This window comes from Ochotona curzoniae, unplaced genomic scaffold, assembly GCF_017591425.1.
Source record: "Ochotona curzoniae isolate NIBS_2020 unplaced genomic scaffold, NIBS_Ocur_1.0 contig_2855, whole genome shotgun sequence".
NCBI lineage: Eukaryota > Metazoa > Chordata > Mammalia > Lagomorpha > Ochotonidae > Ochotona > Ochotona curzoniae.
The window spans coordinates 1,388,117-1,408,094 of record NW_024465615.1 but is presented as its reverse complement, the minus strand read 5'-3'; the positions used below and the strand labels follow the sequence as shown (position 1 = coordinate 1,408,094).

The window sequence follows — 19,978 nt, the reverse complement described above, 5'->3', positions numbered from 1 at the left end:
ATTCAAGCATAGGCTAGTTTAATTAAGTGTTCAAAGTACATTTTAGGTAGAGTAGGCTAAAATTGTGATCCTCAGTTGTTTATGTATTCCAAGTGCCTTGTTAGAAAAATTTTAAAACAGATTGTATTATTTATTGGAGTGGATGGAGAGAGCTTTTCCTCATCTGCTGATTGACTCCCATAAGGACCACAAGGCAAGTATGGGTCTGGTACCATTCTTACATCCAAGAATTCAGTTCTGGTCTCTCACATGGATAGCAGGATTTCAATTGCTTGAGCAATCACTAGTACCTACCAGCATGTACATTAACAGGAAGCTGGAGGTGGAAACTAGAGCCAGGTATTGTTTTGTTTTAAGATTCATTTATTTTCATTAGAAAGGCAATTTACAGAGAGAAGGAGGTAGAAAGATCTTGCATCTACTGGTCCACTCCCCAAGTGACTGCAGTGCCTGGAGCTTAGTTGATACAAAGCTAGGAGTGTCTTCTGGGTTTCCCACGCAGGAGCAGGGTCCCAAGTCTTTGAGTCATCCTCTACTACTTTCCCAGGCCACAAACAGGAGGTGGATGGGAAGTGGAGCAGCTGGGTCATTAGCTGGTGCCCATATGAGTTCCTGGCGTGTGTAAAGCAAGAATTTACCCACTGGGCCCTGGAGCCAGGTTTTGGATCCAGGTAATCAGACATGATAGGTAGATGTTTTAATCACTAGGCTAGTTGCTAGGCACTTAAATGCATTCTGAGTATATATTTCAAGACTTCTGTCCTGAACAGTACTTAAAGCTAAGGAATAGTCTCGTGGCAACAAGCAGCTAAGTGTCCATATTATGATTTTGAAATACTGCTGCTGGACAGGATTGATACAGGATGAACTTGGAGGGTTTTTGTTTGGTTTTGGGTTTTTTAATGATTTATTTGAAAGAGTGACAGTAAGTGGAAGAGAACTTCCTTCTGCTCATCAACTCCCTAAATGGTTGCAACAGCAAGCATCGGACTTGGCCAAAAATCAGGTTTCCCACACAGGTGGCAAAGGCCCAAGTACTTAGGCCTCCTCCTGCTGCCTTCCCAGGCACATTAGCTGGTAGGTGAATCAGAAAGGAAAGATGTCAGTGTCGAAAATGATGCCTTAACCTCCTGCACCGTGGAGCTCACCCTGAATGTTTTTATAATGCTGGATAGTAAAGAAGTAGTTAAGCACTACTTGATTTCATCACGAAATTCAGAAGCTAAATAGAAAAAGGGTTCCCACTGTCCAAACATGGGACCTTTTATGTGTCCATTAAAGGTAACTGCAAAGGTTTAAATTCACAGTGAGGCCCGCCTCACCTTAAGGAAAGCTTGTGCCCTATCTTCTATAGAAACTCAACCATGCAATTGGGCTTATACTAACAAGGTGCAAACTCTGAAACTGGAAGCTTGTCTTGTGTCGTATTAGTTAATAGTTTGTCAGCTTAATAAACAAGAAACAAATGCAGATGATGTGATTACTAATGGAAGAACACAAAACTATCAAGAAATTGCCTTGTTAAAATAAAAAGAAGAGATTATATAGCTCCTTGAACCATAGCACAGTTTATAGGAAGTAAAGGGGTATAAGATTCTTTTAAAGTAGCATGTGGATTAAGTGGATGACCTGTAGATTGCAAGGCATACACTTGGATAATGAAAACAGATTGTCACTGTATGTAAGAATAAGGGTTATTTTAGAAGGAGGCAATTTAATTTTTTTTCCTTATAGAGTTAGTAAAGTCCTTGACTTGGCCAATAATTATTACATAATTGTTTTCCCATTAATTGATTTGTTTTATGTAATTTTTGTTTATATTTTACTGATTATTTAAAATTTTTTTTTTCCCTTGGAAAGTCAGATATACAGAGAGGAGGAAAGACAGAGGAAAATCTTCTGTCTTGATTAACTCCCCAAGTGGCTGCAATGGCCAGAGCTGAGCCAATCCAAAGCCAGGATCCCTGAGCCTCTTCAGGTCTCCCACACTGGTGCAGGGTCCCAAAGGTTTGGGGCCATCCTCGACTGCTTTCCCAAGCCACAAGCAGGGAGCTGGCTGGGAAACGAGGCCTGCCAGGATTAGAACTGGAGCCCATATGGGATTCCGGTGTTTTCAAGGCAAGGATTTTAGCCGGTAGGCTACTGCACTGTGTCATATATTTTACTATTTAAATGTTTGTTCAAAATCAATGGGAAGAGACTAAAGGCATTACTTAAATAGGTTCAGTATCTCTGTTAACCTTCAAATGTGATCAGGAATGTGTAGCTTAATATTATCCAACCACAACTGTTACCAGAACTCTTCTATGCAGAGAACTGTGTTTATCCTTCTCTTATATTGTCACTGTTTTGTTCCTTTACATAGTGAATTGGTAGTTGGATTTGCATCTATGTTTGTTGTATTATTTTGGTTTTCACCAGAACTGACTGGTTCAACGTAAGTGCCCACTCCAACAGATGAAAATTCGGAATCATTGTGTGTAATCTGGGTGTCTTAGCCTTTCTCAACGGTCTCCCAGCAGTTGTGTTGGAGAAATTGTTTCCTACTTTGTTACCAGACAAGCTTCATCAGTGTCATCTTCATACTCCCTCAGTAATTATGAAGTCCAGTCTTGCTCTTAACTCTTCTCCATCCTTCTCATCTCTTCTTCCTGTTGCATTTATTATTCTTCTGGACTGTGGAATTGATCTCCTATTGGAATCTTAGTTGATCTTTAAATCCCTCAGATCTGCCCTTCAAGCTGCTACCACAGTGACTATTGTAAGTAAATGATTGTATCATGTTAACTGCATGAAAGATGGATCTTTACCTAAAGAATAAAATGTAATCTCCCTGAAGTTCTTCCTGAAGCTGGCTCTGGCTCTGGCTCTTAGCTATTTTGCCAGACATTTCCCTCTCCCCCACCCCCCCACACAAAGTACTCTTTTCCCTAATATGAATCATGTTGAATTGTTTGAAGATTTGTGAATTATCTGTTGTCAGGCTTACCTGTCTTGGTGGTCATGTTTAGCCTTCTGTTATCAAATCACCTGTTTTCCAGCTTTGAAATGTCATCTTTAAGGATTCTTCTTAGTTGTCATCTATGACGAACCGTTTCTGATAGCATCTCTCTGAAGTGGAGTTGCACATTCCTCCTCCAGGACACCTTCTTCTTTAATGTGAATTGTTTTTGTAGGCCCTATAATCTTTGTACACTGTGACCTTTGTGATAATTTTGCTTGTGTATCTTTAATAGTCGGTGACACGTGGTCTGCCTCTGCCAATACTACTTTTTAACAGACTAGATTATCCTGCTGAGATTTGAGAAAATCCTCATTCAGCTTTCTCCACCCTGCCCCCTTATTTGGCATATATATCCTTCAGAAATGTGGGAAGTAGCACATATATTCTGTTTTTTAAACTATTTTAAATCCCTCTTATGTCAAAGGAATTGAAACTCAAGAGAGGATAAAGTCAACATTATACCTATTGATTTTGCATTTCAGCATCTCCTGCTTAATTGTGAATAGTGTGAATTAGAAAGTGCCACTAGTAGGTAATTGTTGATAGGTTCCATGGTGATGGCTACTCTGTGAAAAGTGCCAAAATGATCAGCTTACTGTGTCAACCATTCATATCCCTTTTTTCCTAGCCTTCTTTGAATCCAGAAGCTGGCAAACAGAATCAGCCATGCAGACCTATTGGGACCCTTTCTGGAGTGTGGGGTAGGTAGATTTTGCCATTTTAAGGGCACAACTTTTTTTCTTAACAAGAAGAGAAGCAAAAATTCTTACCTCTTTTCTTTATCTCTTGTTTCATTTCATCAGCTTGCCATAGTAACTGAAATCTATTAGTACTTCACTGATTTAAGTGTTCACAAATACAACAAGTCACTCTGTGTCTCCAGTCACCACTAATGAGTAATAACGATAGTGGAGTCAGAATAGATATTTGAGAGCCTGTAGAGCCCTGTATGTGGAAGCAGGTTTAAAGTAAAAAAATAATATAAAGTTCACTAAAAAGTGGCATTTTAATTAATACTGCTAATTCACTTAGAATAATTTTATGTGTTAATGATCACTCCCAAATATATTAAGGATATATGTAATAATATTCCCTAAGCTTTCCTCTATATTACTAACACTTTACAACAGTGTCCTTTGAAAAGTCATCTTATCCATTATGTTGTTCCATTAGGTTCTGATTTTTTTTTCTTTAAATTTTTTGACATTTGTAAGTGATGACTTGTGTGGGACAAGGGGGAAACATTAATACAGACATGTTTATGTGCATGATGAGAACAAACAGACTTATATAAAATTAACAGATAGGAATCTGTATTAAAACCAAACCTGGTGTTCGACAGTAAAAATGAATATTACGTGTGTTTGGTACTCAGCATCTTATTCAGAAGGCTTTAACAATGTTGGTTTTGAATTCAGTGTTACACAGTTAAAAGTAATTGCTATGTCTTCTCATCTTTGTCAATCATATAAGCTTTCGTTATTGTGCCATGATAGCCTCCCTCCATTTCCCTTTTGACAAGGAGCTGCTGCCAAGGGATATAGACTTGTTCCATGTGGTCAGTCTGTGCTGTAGATACCTGTGCCTCTGAAGGCCTGCTGCCGTCTTTGGGGTTTTTTTTGTTTGTTTTTGTTTTTGCTTTTTTTGGCTGTGATTTATAGATGTAATAATCATTGCTTCTCAGCCTTTTGACTTAAGGTAAGTGCAGATTTAATAGACAAATATTTCATATGCTGCCCTTTTTTTTCAATGTCAGTTTTGAGTGTATTTAAGCACATACCAGACATATTTGTCCCTCTGAACTTTTAACTTGTTGTAGATTGTGCACCACATTACTCAACAGATTTGATATATTCTTTTGTATCTCCGCTATTGTATTTCACAGAAAACCCACCTAGTGCCAAGCAATCTTCCAAGATGTTAGTCATCAAAAAAGTTTCCAAAGAGGATCCTGCTGCTGCGTTCTCTGCTGCGTTCACCTCCGCAGGATCTCACCATGCAAATGGGAACAAAGCATCAACCATGGTTCCAAGTGTCTATAAGAACTTGGTTCCTAAGCCTGCGCCACCTCCTTCCAAGGTATGATTTGAAATCCTCATGAGAACCCTGTTAAACAGAGACTTGTCATTTGTGGTGTTGTTGTTGTTTGCCTATCCAGTCATTCACCACATGTTCTTTCAGTACCTGTTGATTGTATAGAATTGAACTCTGCTTGCACTCTCTTGCCACTAGCTGGATTGTTAGCCTGCCTCTCTATTCATTAACTTCACCTCATAAACCTGCTCTTCCTGTTTTACTATTTCCTTTAATAGCATCAGCATTAGTCCAACTGCCCAGCTGAACACTTTGGCTGCTTTTTTTATTCTTACTACTCATTCCCTTCAGCTGAGCAATTACAATGTCCCTGTCAGTTACTGCTTCACTGCTGCCCTTAATCGGGTTTCCATCTGACATTCACTGTTGTCGTGTACCCTTCTATTTTCTCATCTCTGAGTACCCATTTTCCACAGAAATACCAGAAAGATCTTCCTAAAGCATTTGATCATATCCTTTCCTAAATTTTCAGTGGCTCCAAACTATTTATGGAAGGAGTTGATAAATTATTTCTGTAGAGGGCCAGATAATATCTTAGTCTTTCCTGGTTACAAAAGGGTTTTGTTTTGGTGGGTTTTTGTTTTTGTTTGTTTGTTGTTTTGTGTATTGCATATATTCTTTACGCTTTAAAAAAAATTAATTTGGTAGCACAACAGAGATTTTGCATCTAGTGATCCAGTCCCCAAATGATTGCAACAGCTAGGACACATACCAGGAGCTGGGAACTTCAGCCTATTTTTCCACATGCCAGGGTACTTATGTCCCTGCCATTTTCTTCTACCTTCTTTGGTGTATTACCAAATACACAGAAAGAGAGTGACATGGACTTGGGCCAGCTTAGTAATAGACTTGAGGTATAGCTTAAGTTACTATACAACAGTGACTCTAGGAGCCGCTTAAAAACTGCCTCAAGGGGCCATCATTACACATGGGCTCCTGTTTCAGTTCTGGCTGCTCTGCTTCCCGTCCAGCTACCTGCTTATAGCTTGGGAAAGCAGCAGAGGATGGCCCAGGTCCTTGGGACACTGCACCCACATAGGAGACCCAGAAGAAGTTCCTGACCCCTGGCTTTGGATCAGCACAGTTCTTACTGTAGTGGCCATTTGTGGAGTGAACCAGCAGACGAAACATCTTTCTGTATTTCCTACTCTCTGTAAATCTGCCTTTCCAATAAAAATAAGATATTACCTTTATTATTTTGTTAAAGCTTCCCAACCACTTAAAATGACTGCATCCCATTAAGAGTATGTGGTTTAAGTCTTTGCTACTCTGTTTCTAGTCTAGCTTCCTGCTGATACACACCCTGTGAGGCATCAGGCGATGGTTGGAGTGGTTGGGTACCTGCCACCCATATGGAAGACTGGTTGATGCCAGATGCATGGCTTAGGCGTGGCCAAGTTGTGGCTCTTATTGAACCTTTAGTTTACATTTGGCCCATGAGCTGTATTTTATTTGAAAACAAGACTACAGAGGGAAAGGCAGAGAGAGATTCTGTCCACTGATTCACTCCCCAAATGGTCCAGCAGCCAGGAATGAGCCTGTCAAGAGCCAAAAGCTTCTTCTGGCTCTCTCACATGGGTACTTGGGCCATTTTCCACTGCTTTCCCAGGCACATTAACAGGGAGCCAGACTGGAGGTTGAGTATTTGGCAATCGTGTGGGGTGCTAGCCCCTATCTCAACTATTTAACATGGTAGCTGTAATTCTTAGCTGAACTGTATTTTTTGCATCCTGTGTTTTTTGTCTTGAAAGTTATTCTTCAGATTCATTCATCCTTTTTGTGAATGCTCTTCTGTCGCATCTAATCGTTCAAAGATTTTTCTGCCACTTTTCCTTTTTTAAAAAAATTTTTATTTCTTAAAATATTTATTTATTTTTACTGGAAAATAAGATACACAGAGAGAAGGAGAGACAGAAAGATCTACTATCTGCTGACTCAATCCCCAAGTCACTGCAGTGGGTGGAACGGAGCCAATCTGAGGCCAGGAGCCAGGAGCTGCGTTTTTGCATGAGTCACTTGATTGTAACCTTTTCAAGGGCAGACTGCAAACTTCTTTTTGTATTTATATAATCTAGTACTCTTATGTCAGCATATCATAGTATTTTCACAAATTCCAGGTAGGGTAAAGAAACAATTAGGATGCACTTTTTAGGGCCAGGATCATGGTGCAACCCGTTAAACTGCCTCTTGTGACACTGACATCCAATATCAAAGTGCAGTTTCAAGTCATGGCTGCTCTGCTTCCTGTCTAGCTTCTTACTAATGTGCTGTGGAAGGCGGTGGAAGATGGCTTGAGTGCTTTGATACTGGTGATTCCTGTGGGAGACTGCAGTGGACTTCCAGGCTCGTGGCTTCACTTAGCCCAACCCTAGCCATTTAGGGAGTGACCAACAGATGCAGGGTCTGTGTGCATGTATCTGTCCCCTTTCTGCCTTTCAAATAAATAAGTCATTTTTATTGAAAGATTTATTTTTATTATTTTTTTTATTGGAAAGGTGGGTATACAGAGAGGAGAGACAGAGAGGAAGATCTTCCGTCCGATGATTCACTCCCCAAGTGAGCGCAACGGCCGATGCTATGCCGATCTGAAGCCAGGAGCCTCTTCCGGGTCTCCCACGCGGGTGCAGGGTCCCAAAGCTTCGGGCCGTCCCCGACTGCTTTCCCGGGCCACAGGCAGGGAGCTGGAAGGGAAGCGGGGCTGCTGGGATAGAACCGGCGCCCATATGGGATCCCAGGCGTGCAAGGCGAGGACTTAACCACTGTGCCACCGCGCCGAGCCCGAATAAGTCATTTTTAAGAAAAAAAAAATATTGTTTAACATTAGGAGAAAAACCAGTAAGCGTTAATCCACATTCCATTGTTTGCAAGCTTTGTATTCGGTGTTTGTATCTGAATACAAATAAGATTATGACTCTCTGTGAAATAACAATTTAGTTGGAATAATGGAATATGTAGAAGATACATCTGGTGTGTAATGTCAGTTTCAAATCATAATGAGATGATAAAGAGATTTGAGTACTCTTAAGTTTGCTTTATTTTTATATAGTTGCACACTATGCTTATTAGGGAAAGCTTTATCAAAAAAATATGATTTGAACTGATTTTGGAGGCTGATTTATTTTTTTTTTTTTAAGATTTGTTTTTATTGAAAAGGCAGATTTACAAGAAGAGGGAGATACAGTAAAATTTCTTTAATCTACTGGTTCACTCTCCAAGTGGCTGTAGTGCCTGGACTTGAGGCTTTCCAAAACCAGGAGCCTGGAACCTGGAGTTTGTTCTGGGTCTCCCATGTTCGCACACAGTCCCAGGACATAAGCAGGGAGTCAAGCAGCTGAGATATGTACCAGCGCCTGGATAAAATCCTGGCTTGTGTGGCATGGGAGGGCAGTGGAGGATGGCCAAGGCCTTGGGACCTTGTACCTACATGGATAGACCCAGAAGAAGCTCCTGGCTTCGGATCAGCTCAGCTCTGGCCATTGCAGCCACTTGGAGAGTGAAGCAGTTGACAGATCTTTCTCTCTGTTTGTTCTTCTCTCTGAAAGTCTGCCTTTCCAAGAAAAATAAATATTTTTTTCAAATGAGTGAAATTAGTTTTGCAGGTATATTGAATATGATTACTAACATACTCTAGTTACTCAAAAGTTTAAAAAGAGTAAGAATTTTTTTAAACAGCAAGTAAAAGCAAGTGGAGCATTCTTGGCAGGACAAACTTACTTTACCCCAGAATGTAGGTGGAATACATGAGTGTTTCATTGTAGCTGATTGGGAAAGTCAGACTACTGGTGGCTTTTGTAAAAGCTCGGGGAGAAGGTAAAGTGTAGGAAGAGAGATTTACATACTGTCTGCATGTAGATTTTCTAATATAATTTGGCATATTATAGCATAAATGGCACTGAAGCTAGGACACTGTAGAATGGCTCCATCTAATGTAGAACCTGTTTCATACCACCAAATCCCACACTGAAATACCTTCCGGTAAGTCCCAACTCTGACCCAGATAAGGCTTCCTGTTAATGCATGCCCAGTCAGGCAGTAGGTAATGTTCCCTGCCACCCATATGGGAGACCTAGAGTGAATTATCTGACGCTCCCCACACAGTTATTGCAACAATGTGAGATTTGAACCAGTGGATTACAATATGTATTCATTTTCCCTTCCTCTGTACCTTTCAGACAAAGAAGGGAAAAGGAGCCAATTCAAGGAGAAAAGTGATAGTCAATCTCTTGACAAACAAGTCAGGTTTTTAAGAGCTGGCCTTTGAATGTGATATGAATATGAGACTTTTTATGACTTTAAAAAGCTATTATGGGGCCCGGCGCGGTGGCGCAAGTGGTTAAGTCCTCGCCTTGCACGCCCGGGATCCCATATGGGCGCCGGTTCTAATCCCGGCAGCCCCGCTTCCCTTCCAGCCCCCTGCCTGTGGCCTGGGAAAGCAGTTGAGGACGGCCCAAAGCTTTGGGACCCTGCACCCGCGTGGGAGACCCGGAAGAGGCTCCTGGCTTCGGATCGGCATAGTATCGGCCCGTTGCGGCTCACTTGGGGAGTGAATCATCGGATGGAAGATCTTCCTCTCTGTCTCTCCTCTCTGTATATCCGCCTTTCCAATAAAAAATAATAAAAATAAATCTTTCAATAAAAAGCTATTATGCAAACAGGAGTGGAGATAAGTATTAAAGGAAACTAAGTAAGCCATAATGAGCCATTTAGAAATAGCTGTTACTGACTTTAAAAGACTGACAGTAAGAAGAACCCTGGTAGGGTCAGTTCAACAAGCTAATCCTCTGTCTTCTAGTGCTGTTGTGCCATGTGGACACTGGTTCATGGCTTGGCTACTTCCCTTCCCATCCAGCTTTCTGTTTGTGGCCCGTGAAAAGAATAGAAAATGGCTGTAAGGCTTTGAAAGCTGCACCTGCGTGTGAGACCCAAAGGAGGCTCCTGACTTTTGGCTCCTGTCTCCTAGCTTTGGATTGGCTCTTGGGGAGTGAATCGGCAAGTGGAAAAACTTTCTCTCTGTTGCTCCTTCTCTCTGCTTATCTACCTTTCCAATAAAAATAAAATAAATCTTTTTATTTTTTGTTTATTTTTATTACAAAGTCAAATATATATAGAGAGAAGAAGAGACAGAAAGGAGGATCTTCTGTCCGATGATTCACTCCCCAAGTGACTGCAACAGCCAGAGCTGCATTGATCCGAAGCCCAATCTTCCAGGTCTCCCACTTGGGTGCAGGGTCTCAGGGCTTTGGGCCATCCTCAACTGCTTTCCCAGTCCACAAGCAAGGAGCTGGATGGGAAGTGGGGCTGCCAGGATTAGAACCGGTGCCCATATGGGATCCTAGCGTGTTCAAGATCAGAACTGAGAACTTTTACCCGTTAGGACACTGTGCTGGATCCATATCTTTTATTTGTTTGTTTTTAAGAGACAGAAAAACTATCCAACATGTTTTGCATACATAACCAATATAGTGAGGCATAATGATTTTCTCACTGGGAAGCCCATTATGACCCCTGTGGCTGAAGCTCAGGTTGGAGGTGACAGTGATAATCTACTGCAAGGAGGCCATGTGACTGCAAAGTCTGATTGGGTCATTATATTTTTAAGTTGCTTGTATTATTCTTTTTGGAGGTATTATAGGATGGCAAAAAGTCAGTGTCATATAGTAGCAGAGTAATCTTAAACAAGTTATGAAAAACTTTATCACTCTCTTTCATAAAAATATCTTAGTCAAACCTAATGGATTCAAGAATTGAACCTTGGGGGCTAGTGTATTGACATAGCAGCAGGTAAATACACTGGCATTCCATATGGGTGCTGATTGATGTCCCAGCTGTTCATTTCCAATCCAACTCTCTGCTGCTGGCCTCAGAAAAGCAGTAGAACATGCCACAAGTACTTAGATCTCTGCATACACATCCTGCCTCCTGATCTGGCTTCGCCTGCCCATAGCTGTTCTAGTCATCTGGGTAATGAACCAGCCAATAGAAGATTTTTCCATTTATCCCTCTTTGTTATGCTAAAATAAATGTGTGTGTGTGTTAACTTGTTTTCTTGATTTACTTGAAAGACAAAGATCTTGCATCTACTGCTTTAGTCCTGAAAAGCACACAGCAAATGGAGCCATGTCAGGTCAAAGCTAAGAATTGGGAACCTCAGTCCAGGTTCTTTTGTGTAGGCAGCAAGGACCAAGACAGTTAAGCCAATGCCTGCTGCCTCCCAGGGTGCACATCAGCAGGAAGCTATAACAAGAACTGAGACTCACATCAGGCATACTTAGAGCGAGATTTAATTCTTAGAGTAGGTGGTTGCAGTGGTGAAGACACTGATTGGGATGCCTGTGTTTCCAGATCAAAGTGCCTGGTTAGTGACCAGTTACCCTGCTGCCTGTCCACTGTGCTCAGATCCTTCCTTTGTCCTGAGGAGTTTCTTGGTTTTGATTGTTTCATTCTGGGACAGGGATGGGACTTTGTTTCAGCACACCTCTGTTTACATCCCTTGTCTTTCTTGATCTCTTTAGATGCTGCTGTTGATTCAGAAAAAAACATGGTCCTTTAGCTAGGGTTATTACCAGAGTGACAGATTATGCTGCCACTCAAGAAAACTGAATATGAGAAGGCTCTTTGAACTAAACCAGCCATTGTCCAACATTTGCAATTTCACTGAGTGGAACGTATTGTCTTGCAAGTTCCTAGAATACAGCATTTTCTGATATGCTGTATTCTTCTTTATTATATTGTTATATTTGTTGGAAAGGCAGATTTACAAAGAGAAGGCGAGACAGAGAGAAAGATCTAACTTCTGCTGTCTTACTCCTACTCCCCAAATGGCACAACAGCTGGAACTGAGCCAATCCAGAGTCAGGAGTCTCCTCCAGGTCTCCCTCATGGGTACAGGAGCCCAAGACTTTGGGCCATCCTCCATTGTTCTCTAAGACCACAAACAGGTAGCTGTGTGGGAGGTGGAGCAGCATGGGCACCAACTGGCGTCCATATAGGATCCTGGTGATTGCGAGAGGAGGATTAACTGATTGAGTCCTAGTGCCAGGCCAAGAGCTGTCTTCTTGAGTAATGCCTACTAGCCACCCTCGACTGTTGTCCATCTGCCTTTTTACTTTAAGTAATTGACCTCAGATATAGATTACATACCCCCATACTAAGACAGATAACCTCTGGGAACCTATGTTTCCATGTATCATTTTTTGTTTGTGTACTTGTTTTGATGGGTTTTTTTGCTTCTTCCTCTGTAGCCCAATGCATGGAAATCTAACAGAATGGAACACAGGTCGGGCTCCCTTTCCTCTAACCGGGAGTCTGCTTTCACCAGTCCTGTCTCTGTTACTAAGCCAGTGGTACTGGCTGGTGCTGCACTTCTAAACTCTCCCAAAGAGGTAAGTGAGGATAAAACTGGGCAACCTTTTTTAAAGTCACTATGTTCTGTTAGACTAATTCATGCAGTGTGACAGGTGTAGCTGTAATAGCCCTTCTTCCAGCTGTTTTTAACTGAATGCTTCCCATTAACACCAGAAGAGGAGCGTGGCTGTTGTGGAGATAGATGCTTTTTGGTAGACTAAGGTTGGCCTATGTTACAGTGATATTTTACTGGTGTTTGTAGAACAGTCCAAGGGATACTGTATAAGCCAACCTGTTTGAACTGTAAAAATTCTGCAAAGCTGGTGTCTGCTTAAACAAAAGGATTAAGTGATAGGCAGCCAGATTCTGGAAAATGGTGCCATTTAGAAATGACCTAGAGACCTCAGTTTTGCTCTTTACTGACTGGGTCAACCTGTTTGTTTATTTGCCCAGAGTCCCTCCAGCACCACTCCTCCAATTGAGATCAGCTCCTCTCGTCTGACCAAGTTGACCCGCCGAACCACTGACAGGAAGAGTGAGTTCCTGAAGACTCTAAAGGATGACCGGAATGGAGACTTCTCAGAGAACAGAGACTGTGACAAACCTGAGGGTGTAAGAGCATTGTTTTTCTGGGGCAGCATAGGTATTTTCCTTTGCAACTTGTGTGCTTTTCTTCTTCCTAAGTGAGAAAGATGAAGCTAAATTTTAAAATACGTAGAAACACACTGTCTATAGGAGAAAGAGCCTTTGAAGCGAGTTTAATCCCTTTGTTTACCAATAATTTCAGGTTAGGGTATTTTCACTTATTTGGAGATCAAAGAGAGTGATCTTCCCCAAATGCCTAAGAGCCAGGGCAAAGACGTGAGAATTCATCCCAGTCTCTGACAGGAGTAGCAGAAACCAAATGACATGGGCTTTCTCTGTTGTCTCCCAGGAGCATTAGCCGGAAGCTAGATTGGAGCAGAGTAGCAGATGCTTCATTCCAAGAACTCCTGCATGGAATGCAGGCATCCTGAGTGTTGACTGAACTAGCCCAAGTGTTGACTTAAACCATTGTGCCACAATGCCACCTCCTAGTTTGTTTTATGTTTTTTGTCTTTTCTTATAGATGGTTCAGGGCATGGTTTTATTTTTTCTAAGATTTATTTTTTTTGGGGGGGAAGGCAGATTTACAGAGCAGGAGAGACAGATAGCTCTTTTGTCCACTGGTTCACTCCCCATGTGAATGGCCAGAGCTTAGCCAGTTTGAACCCAGGAGCCAGGAGCTTTCTCCAAGACCAAGCAGGTGCAGGGTCCCAAGGCTTTAGGCCATCCTCTACTGCTTTTCCAGACCACAAAAGTGCTGAATGAAAAGCGGGGGTGCTGAAATACGAACCAGTGGCCACATGAGATCCCAGCACATGCAAGCCATTGTGCTGGGCCCTCAAGTTTATTTCAGTGATCCCTACTGAAGGGAATTTTGATTGTTTCCACATTTTGGCCATCATGAAGAAAACAGTTTTGAACACTCATGTGCAGGATTTTTGGTGGACATGAATTATGAGGTCCTTTAAGTAAAAATCAAGGAGCACAAATTGTTGGATTCATATGGCAGAGTATGTGGTTAATTTTGTATGAGATTGACAGACTGTTGTCTAAAATGGCCATTCCATTTTACATTCCCTCCAGCAATGAATGGAAATTCCTGTTGCTCCATATGTCAATATTTGATGTTGTCAGTGTTCTGGATTTTGGTCCTTATGATAGGTGTATAGTGGTATCATTGTTTTGATGACTTTTGCTGGAGGATATATGAGGAAGAAATTACTTTCATGCTTATTTGGTGATATGTTTATTAAGGTATGTTGCACATTTTTACATTGCTTATTTTCTTAGTTTAAGAATTCATATATCTTGGATAATAGTCTTTTAATCAGATTTTGTCTTATCTACAAAGATATTCAAGACCATCTGTTTTCCCCTTTGTTACCTTTGAAGTTTTATGGTTTTTGCCTTTTAAATTTATGTCTGACAATTTTATTATTTTTGTAGAGTGGAAAGTCTGTTTAGATGGATTTTTTTTTAAAAGATTTATTTATTTTCATTACAAAGTCAGATATATAGATTGGAGAGACAGAGAGGAAGATCTTCCATCCAATGATTCACTCCCCAAGTGAGCGCAACGGCCGATACTAGGCCGATACTATGCCGATCCGAAGCCAGAATCCAGGAACTTCTTCTGGGTGTCTCACACGGGTGCAGGGTCCCAAAGCCTTGGGCCATCCTCGACTGCTTTTCCCAGGCCACAAGCAGGGAGCTGGACGGGAAGTGGGGCTGCTGGGATTAGAACTGGCGCCCATATGGGATCCCAGCATGTTCAAGGCGAGGACTTAAGCCGCTAGGCCACGCCGCCGGGCCCAAGATGGATATTTTTTGCATGTTCCACATCATTTGTTCAAACACCCATCTTTTCTGCCTTTTACTGTTTGCCGCCTAGTCAAGGTCAGACCATGTGAGGCTGTTTCTGGACTCCTCTGTTCAGTGAAATATTTGTCTTTTTGTCAATTCCACAGTATTAATCACTTTACTTTTATGGCAAGTCTTATATTCTCTGTCCTGGGTCTTTTGCCTCTCCATATAAACTTTAAAATCATTTGGTTGACAAAACAGATCCTCAGTTTTTAAGTGAGGCTGTCTTCTGGAAAGTACTTTCTTTCTTAAGTCCTGACTTCTGAATCATCTTGGAAGTTGCTTACCCACAAGGATCATTGCCTTTGTTACAAAGGATCATTAAATCAGGTTTGTTCTTTTACTTACTGCAGTCGGAGGACAACAGCACACCTGAACCAAAGGAAAATGGAGAAGGCTGTCATCAGAATGGTCTTTCTCTCCCTGTAGTAGAAGAAGGGGAAGTCCTCTCACACTCTCTGGAAGCAGAGCACAGGTAAGAATGAGATCACAGGGGATTCTGTGTGTACCCTTGAACATATTTAAGAAAAGGTCTTAGAACAGTCTGGCATGCAGAGAGAAGTCCCATAATCACCACAACCTGTTGTCTCCAGGATTGACCTGTTAAGCCTACTGGTCATCCTTTCATAGGCTTAAATTTTTCCCACAATCTCTTCTCCTCCTCTTACCTTTTCCCCCCCTCTTTTAAAAATATTTCAAAAGCAGAACTTTCATCCACTGGTTCACTCCCCAGATGCCTGTGAATAGCCAGGATTGGACTCTTGTCTCCCTTCTGGATGTCAGAGGGGCCCCAAGTACTTGAGCCATTTTTCCACTACCTTTCTTGGTACATTAGCAGGAAGCTGGATTAGAAGCAGAGTAGCCAGGATACAAATCAACACGCCAGTATGGAGTGCCAGTGTTCAAGTGCCAGTTCAGTATGCCACACCGCAATGCTTGCCCTTTTCAAGTAGCTTAATTTCTGGCTCAGTTTATGCCTTCTGCCAAGAGAAGGTCAGAAAAAGGAATCTGGGACTCTGTGCCCTCCTAGTATAAGCCATCCCATACATTTTATCTTGGTTAAATGAAGACTTTGAACAAAGAGTGTTCAGATGTGTGGGCAGTGAGTGGAGCTGGCAAATACAGTTGTGCCTTCCTTGAAACAGGCTGCTGAACAGCAGGACTTTCACGGCCAGGTCAGTCAGATTATGAGAGATTGTATAATGTCATCTATTTAAGAGAATATTGGCTTGGCTGGCACAGTAGCCTAGTGGCTAAAGTCCTCGCCTTGCACACATCCAGGATCCCACATCAGTGCTGGTTTGTGTCCCAGTGGCCCCGCCTTCCATCCACCTCCCTGCTTGTGGCCTGGGAAAGCAGTAGAGAATGGCCTAAAGCCTTGGGACTCTGCACCTGTGTGAGAGACCCGGTGGAGTCTCCTGGCTTCAGATCGGCTCTGCTCCAGCTGTTGTGGCCACTTTGGAAGTGAATCAGTGGACGGAAGATCTTCCTCTCTATCTCTCCTCTTCTTTGTATATCTTACTTTCCGATAAAAATAAATAAATCTTTAAAAACAAAAAAGGAATTTGGGTGCATGTGGAAGTAGATTATTAAGCTTACAAGTAGCACTAGTGAGATTTCTTTCTCTGTTGTAACCCATGTGAAAAATGATCTGGTAGATTCTGTTTTCTGGTTGGTTGGTTTAAATAGCTGTTGTTCTCAACTGTGGAGATCCCCCTAATTCAGGGGTGAGGATCATCAGTATCATTTGTTTTGGCCCTGCCAAGGCAACCACAGGAGAAACTAGTCAAAATTCAATACGTCAAAAGCAGGCTCAGTTTTTTTAAGTTGACAGCTTTGTTATGGCCTATGAATGATGGGAATGTTTATATGCCCCTTAGCAGATAAGAGGTTCCACACCCTTGAAATTACAAGCACCGAAGTAGCCATAATTAATGCTTCTCCCACTGAGAAGTTAAAGTGTTTGTTTTTCTAATATCCATTGTCCTGGAAAGAAGAATTATTTTTTGGAAATTGTTGGCTGCTCTTCAGGGTTAACAGTCTTTCTTTGCCTTTGCCTCCACCAGGTTACTGAAAGCAATGGGATGGCAGGAATATCCTGAAAATGATGAAAGTTGCCTTCCTCTAACGGAAGATGAACTCAAAGAGTTCCACATGAAGACAGAGCAGGTATGTCGTAGAGTTCATTAACTGTAGAGAGAAGGGAGTTAAGAAGTACAGTTGTTAGCCTTAAGGACCCATAACATTTTTCTGAGAGAAAGACCTTGAAAAAGAATATGTAACTTGTCAAAGTGGAAATACAGAAATTGCTTGGCATGGCGTCTCCACTGGTACATAGAAAAATCAGTGAGCTAAAGGTCTCGGAGCAAAAAGTAGTGCATTGTTTTGTCCTCATAGCGCTAGCCCCTTGAGGAACCACAAGGCTGTCTCCATGAGTTAGAGTCTCAGCTTCAGGAAAATGGGCTCATCTGCCAGCTCTGCTTCAAGCCCTGTAATTTTCTGCTGGCACTCTGGTCAGCATGTGAATTTATTCAAAAAAATGTTTGGATTTTTTGTCATGGTAAGCACTCCCAGATCCTAAGAACTACAACATTGAATGTGACAAATGGGATCTATATAAACCACCTTGACTGGCAACTGTTTAAAGCAGAAATTACAGTTGGTAAGTCCTTTACAGTGCCATGAAACCCTGCCACTTAAGGCTCTGGGAGCACTGGGCCCGGCGTGGTGGCGCAAGTGGTTAAAGGTCCTCGCCTTGCACGCCCGGGATCCCATATGGGCGCCGGTTCTAATCCCGGCAGCCCCACTTCCCTTCCAGCTCCCTGCCTGTGGCCTGGGAAAGCAGTCGAGGACGGCCCAAAAGCTTTGGGAACCTTCTCCCGCGTGGGAGACCCGGAAGAGGCTCCTGGCTTCGGATCGGCATAGTGTCGGCCCGTTGCGCTCACTTGGGAAGTGAATCATCGGATGGAAGATCTTCCTCTCTGTCTCTCCTCTCTGTATATCCGCCTTTCCAATAAAAAAAATAATAAAAATAAAATCTTTAAAAAAAAAAAGAAATAGGGAGCACTAAACCCCACCCTTGACCTTCTGAGATCAAGAATCAGCATGTTTTTGAAGAGACTCATGATGTTTGCAGATTAAAATTTGAGCATCACTGCTCTTCTCTCACAGCCTGTTTTGCTTCACATTGAGTTGGGGTCTGGGCTGTCCCAGTTGCCATGAGCCAGTGTAGTTAATGATGGATTTTTATTTTTTCCTGTGCAATGCTACTAACCACAGCTAAGAAGAAATGGCTTTAGGAAAAATGGTTTCCTGCGGAGTCGCAGTTCCTGCCTCTTCTCCCCTTGGAGGAGCACTGGTAAAGCAGAGGTGGAGGACTCCGACACAGAGACCAGTAGCAGCGAAACATCAGATGACGATGCCTGGAAGTAGACATGCAGATACTCACGGTTACATCTGACCCAACAACCTCGGCTTGTGTGTTGAGGGAGTGTACGAGAGATTGCTCTTTTCCTTTCCTTACCTTTTTATTGAATTCATGCACAAGGGAAATAATCAACCCAAAGAGAAAGCGATTGGCTTGTTTAGCTTTTGTTGTTGTTTTCCATGTTATCTGCTTAATAGAAAGAGGTTGGGGGGTGAAGATTTGTACAATGTATGTATGCACACCCCCCCAGTACATGTGGGGCAATGCACAGGTGGGAGCTGGCAGTGTGGGGAGGCAGGGCAGCCCCTGGTCTGCAGCAGCAGCTTTGCTCCAGCCCTGGGGCGCTCACTCTGTGCTCAAGCAATCATTGTCAATGACAAAGTGACTATTGAAGTTATAATTGTATTAAATTAATGCTAATAATTTGGATATTTTATTTTATTTTTGGCTGCTCGGGTAACTTAGCCCTTAACCAAGCATATGTGGTTTTTTTTGTTGTTGTGTTTTTTTGTTTTGTTTTTCATTTTACTTTTTGGGTACAGTTGTAAAATATTTGGATATAGGAAATGTGTTATTCTTGCAGCCTTGATATTCAGGGTGGATTGTAAAATATAAATTTTTGTGAGATTTCAAAGATTAAGATTATTTTGATAACATTATTTACAGATTTAAAAGATGTGGTTATCACAAGTCTGTTGAGGGGAAAAACTACTGCATAAAATAACTAACTTGGAATAAATATTTTGCATCAGTTTGGATTGTCATGTGTAAGAGAAGTGTTTTCTTTAAAATTAGATGTGGATTCCGTTTTAGGGAAAATAATGTCTATGGTGTCTGGGGAGATCTGAATTCAGATACACCTCTTTCCTTTTAGGAGACATTTTTCTATGCAGAATTAAGTGTTTAGCAACTAATTTTCCTTCCTGAACCCATTCCTCATTGATTACTAGAAGGCGTATATATATATACACACACACACACACACGCACACACACATACATATATACGGATTCACTGTTTATTAGAGAGGCAGAGGAACAGAGACTGAGAGATCTTCCATCTACTGGTTCACTTTCCAGATGGTCACAACAGCTGGAGCTGAACTGATCCAAAGCCAGGAGCAGCTTCTGGGTCTCCCACATGGATGCAAAACTCCAAGAACTTGACTATCTTCTGCTGCTTTAAAGCAGAAAGCTGGATCAGAAGTGGAATAGCTGGGACTTAAATCAGCCCCATAGGTGGAAACTAAGTCTACTATGCCATGGTGCCAACCCCTGGTGGCCATATTTTAAGGATGGTCTATATCCAATAAGTTAGTTTTCCCACTAACAGGAGAAAATGCTTGAGCCAGTGCTGCTTGGACTGCCAGTGAAGGGAACAGTTTTATTCATTCCACAAACACTCCTGAAGCCCCTTTAGCATGTACCCAGCACTGTGCAAGGACTGCCCAGTATTCTATAAGAGGAGACAAACAGTAGTTAACATTAAACAGCTGTTAACATTAGCAGAGCAAAAACTTCAGGTCAAGATCCCATTGACAAAGACCAATTTTTAACCAAGCAACATCGGGGACTGGCTGTGCCTCTGCTAATTACTCCCTAAAGGATGCAGAGCAGCAAGATCCTGATCTGATGGGAGATCAGCTGAGGTTTAAGATGCTT

General features: G+C 41.9%; 1 protein-coding gene across 2 annotated transcripts in view; it reads left to right on the top strand.

Moving 5' to 3' along the window:
- Positions 1-19,075, top strand: part of GPBP1L1 (GC-rich promoter binding protein 1 like 1) — a 54,863-nt gene extending 35,788 nt beyond the window's left edge. For both annotated transcript variants that reach the window (XM_040977761.1, XM_040977760.1), the window contains exons 6-12: positions 3,633-3,705; positions 4,890-5,083; positions 12,340-12,480; positions 12,896-13,054; positions 15,244-15,365; positions 16,957-17,059; positions 18,170-19,075. In XM_040977761.1, coding sequence (XP_040833695.1) covers positions 3,633-3,705; positions 4,890-5,083; positions 12,340-12,480; positions 12,896-13,054; positions 15,244-15,365; positions 16,957-17,059; positions 18,170-18,322 — 945 coding nt within the window. In that variant the 3' untranslated portion in view covers positions 18,323-19,075. The remainder of the gene's footprint in view (positions 1-3,632; positions 3,706-4,889; positions 5,084-12,339; positions 12,481-12,895; positions 13,055-15,243; positions 15,366-16,956; positions 17,060-18,169) is intronic.
- Positions 19,076-19,978: the final 903 nt, after the last annotated feature.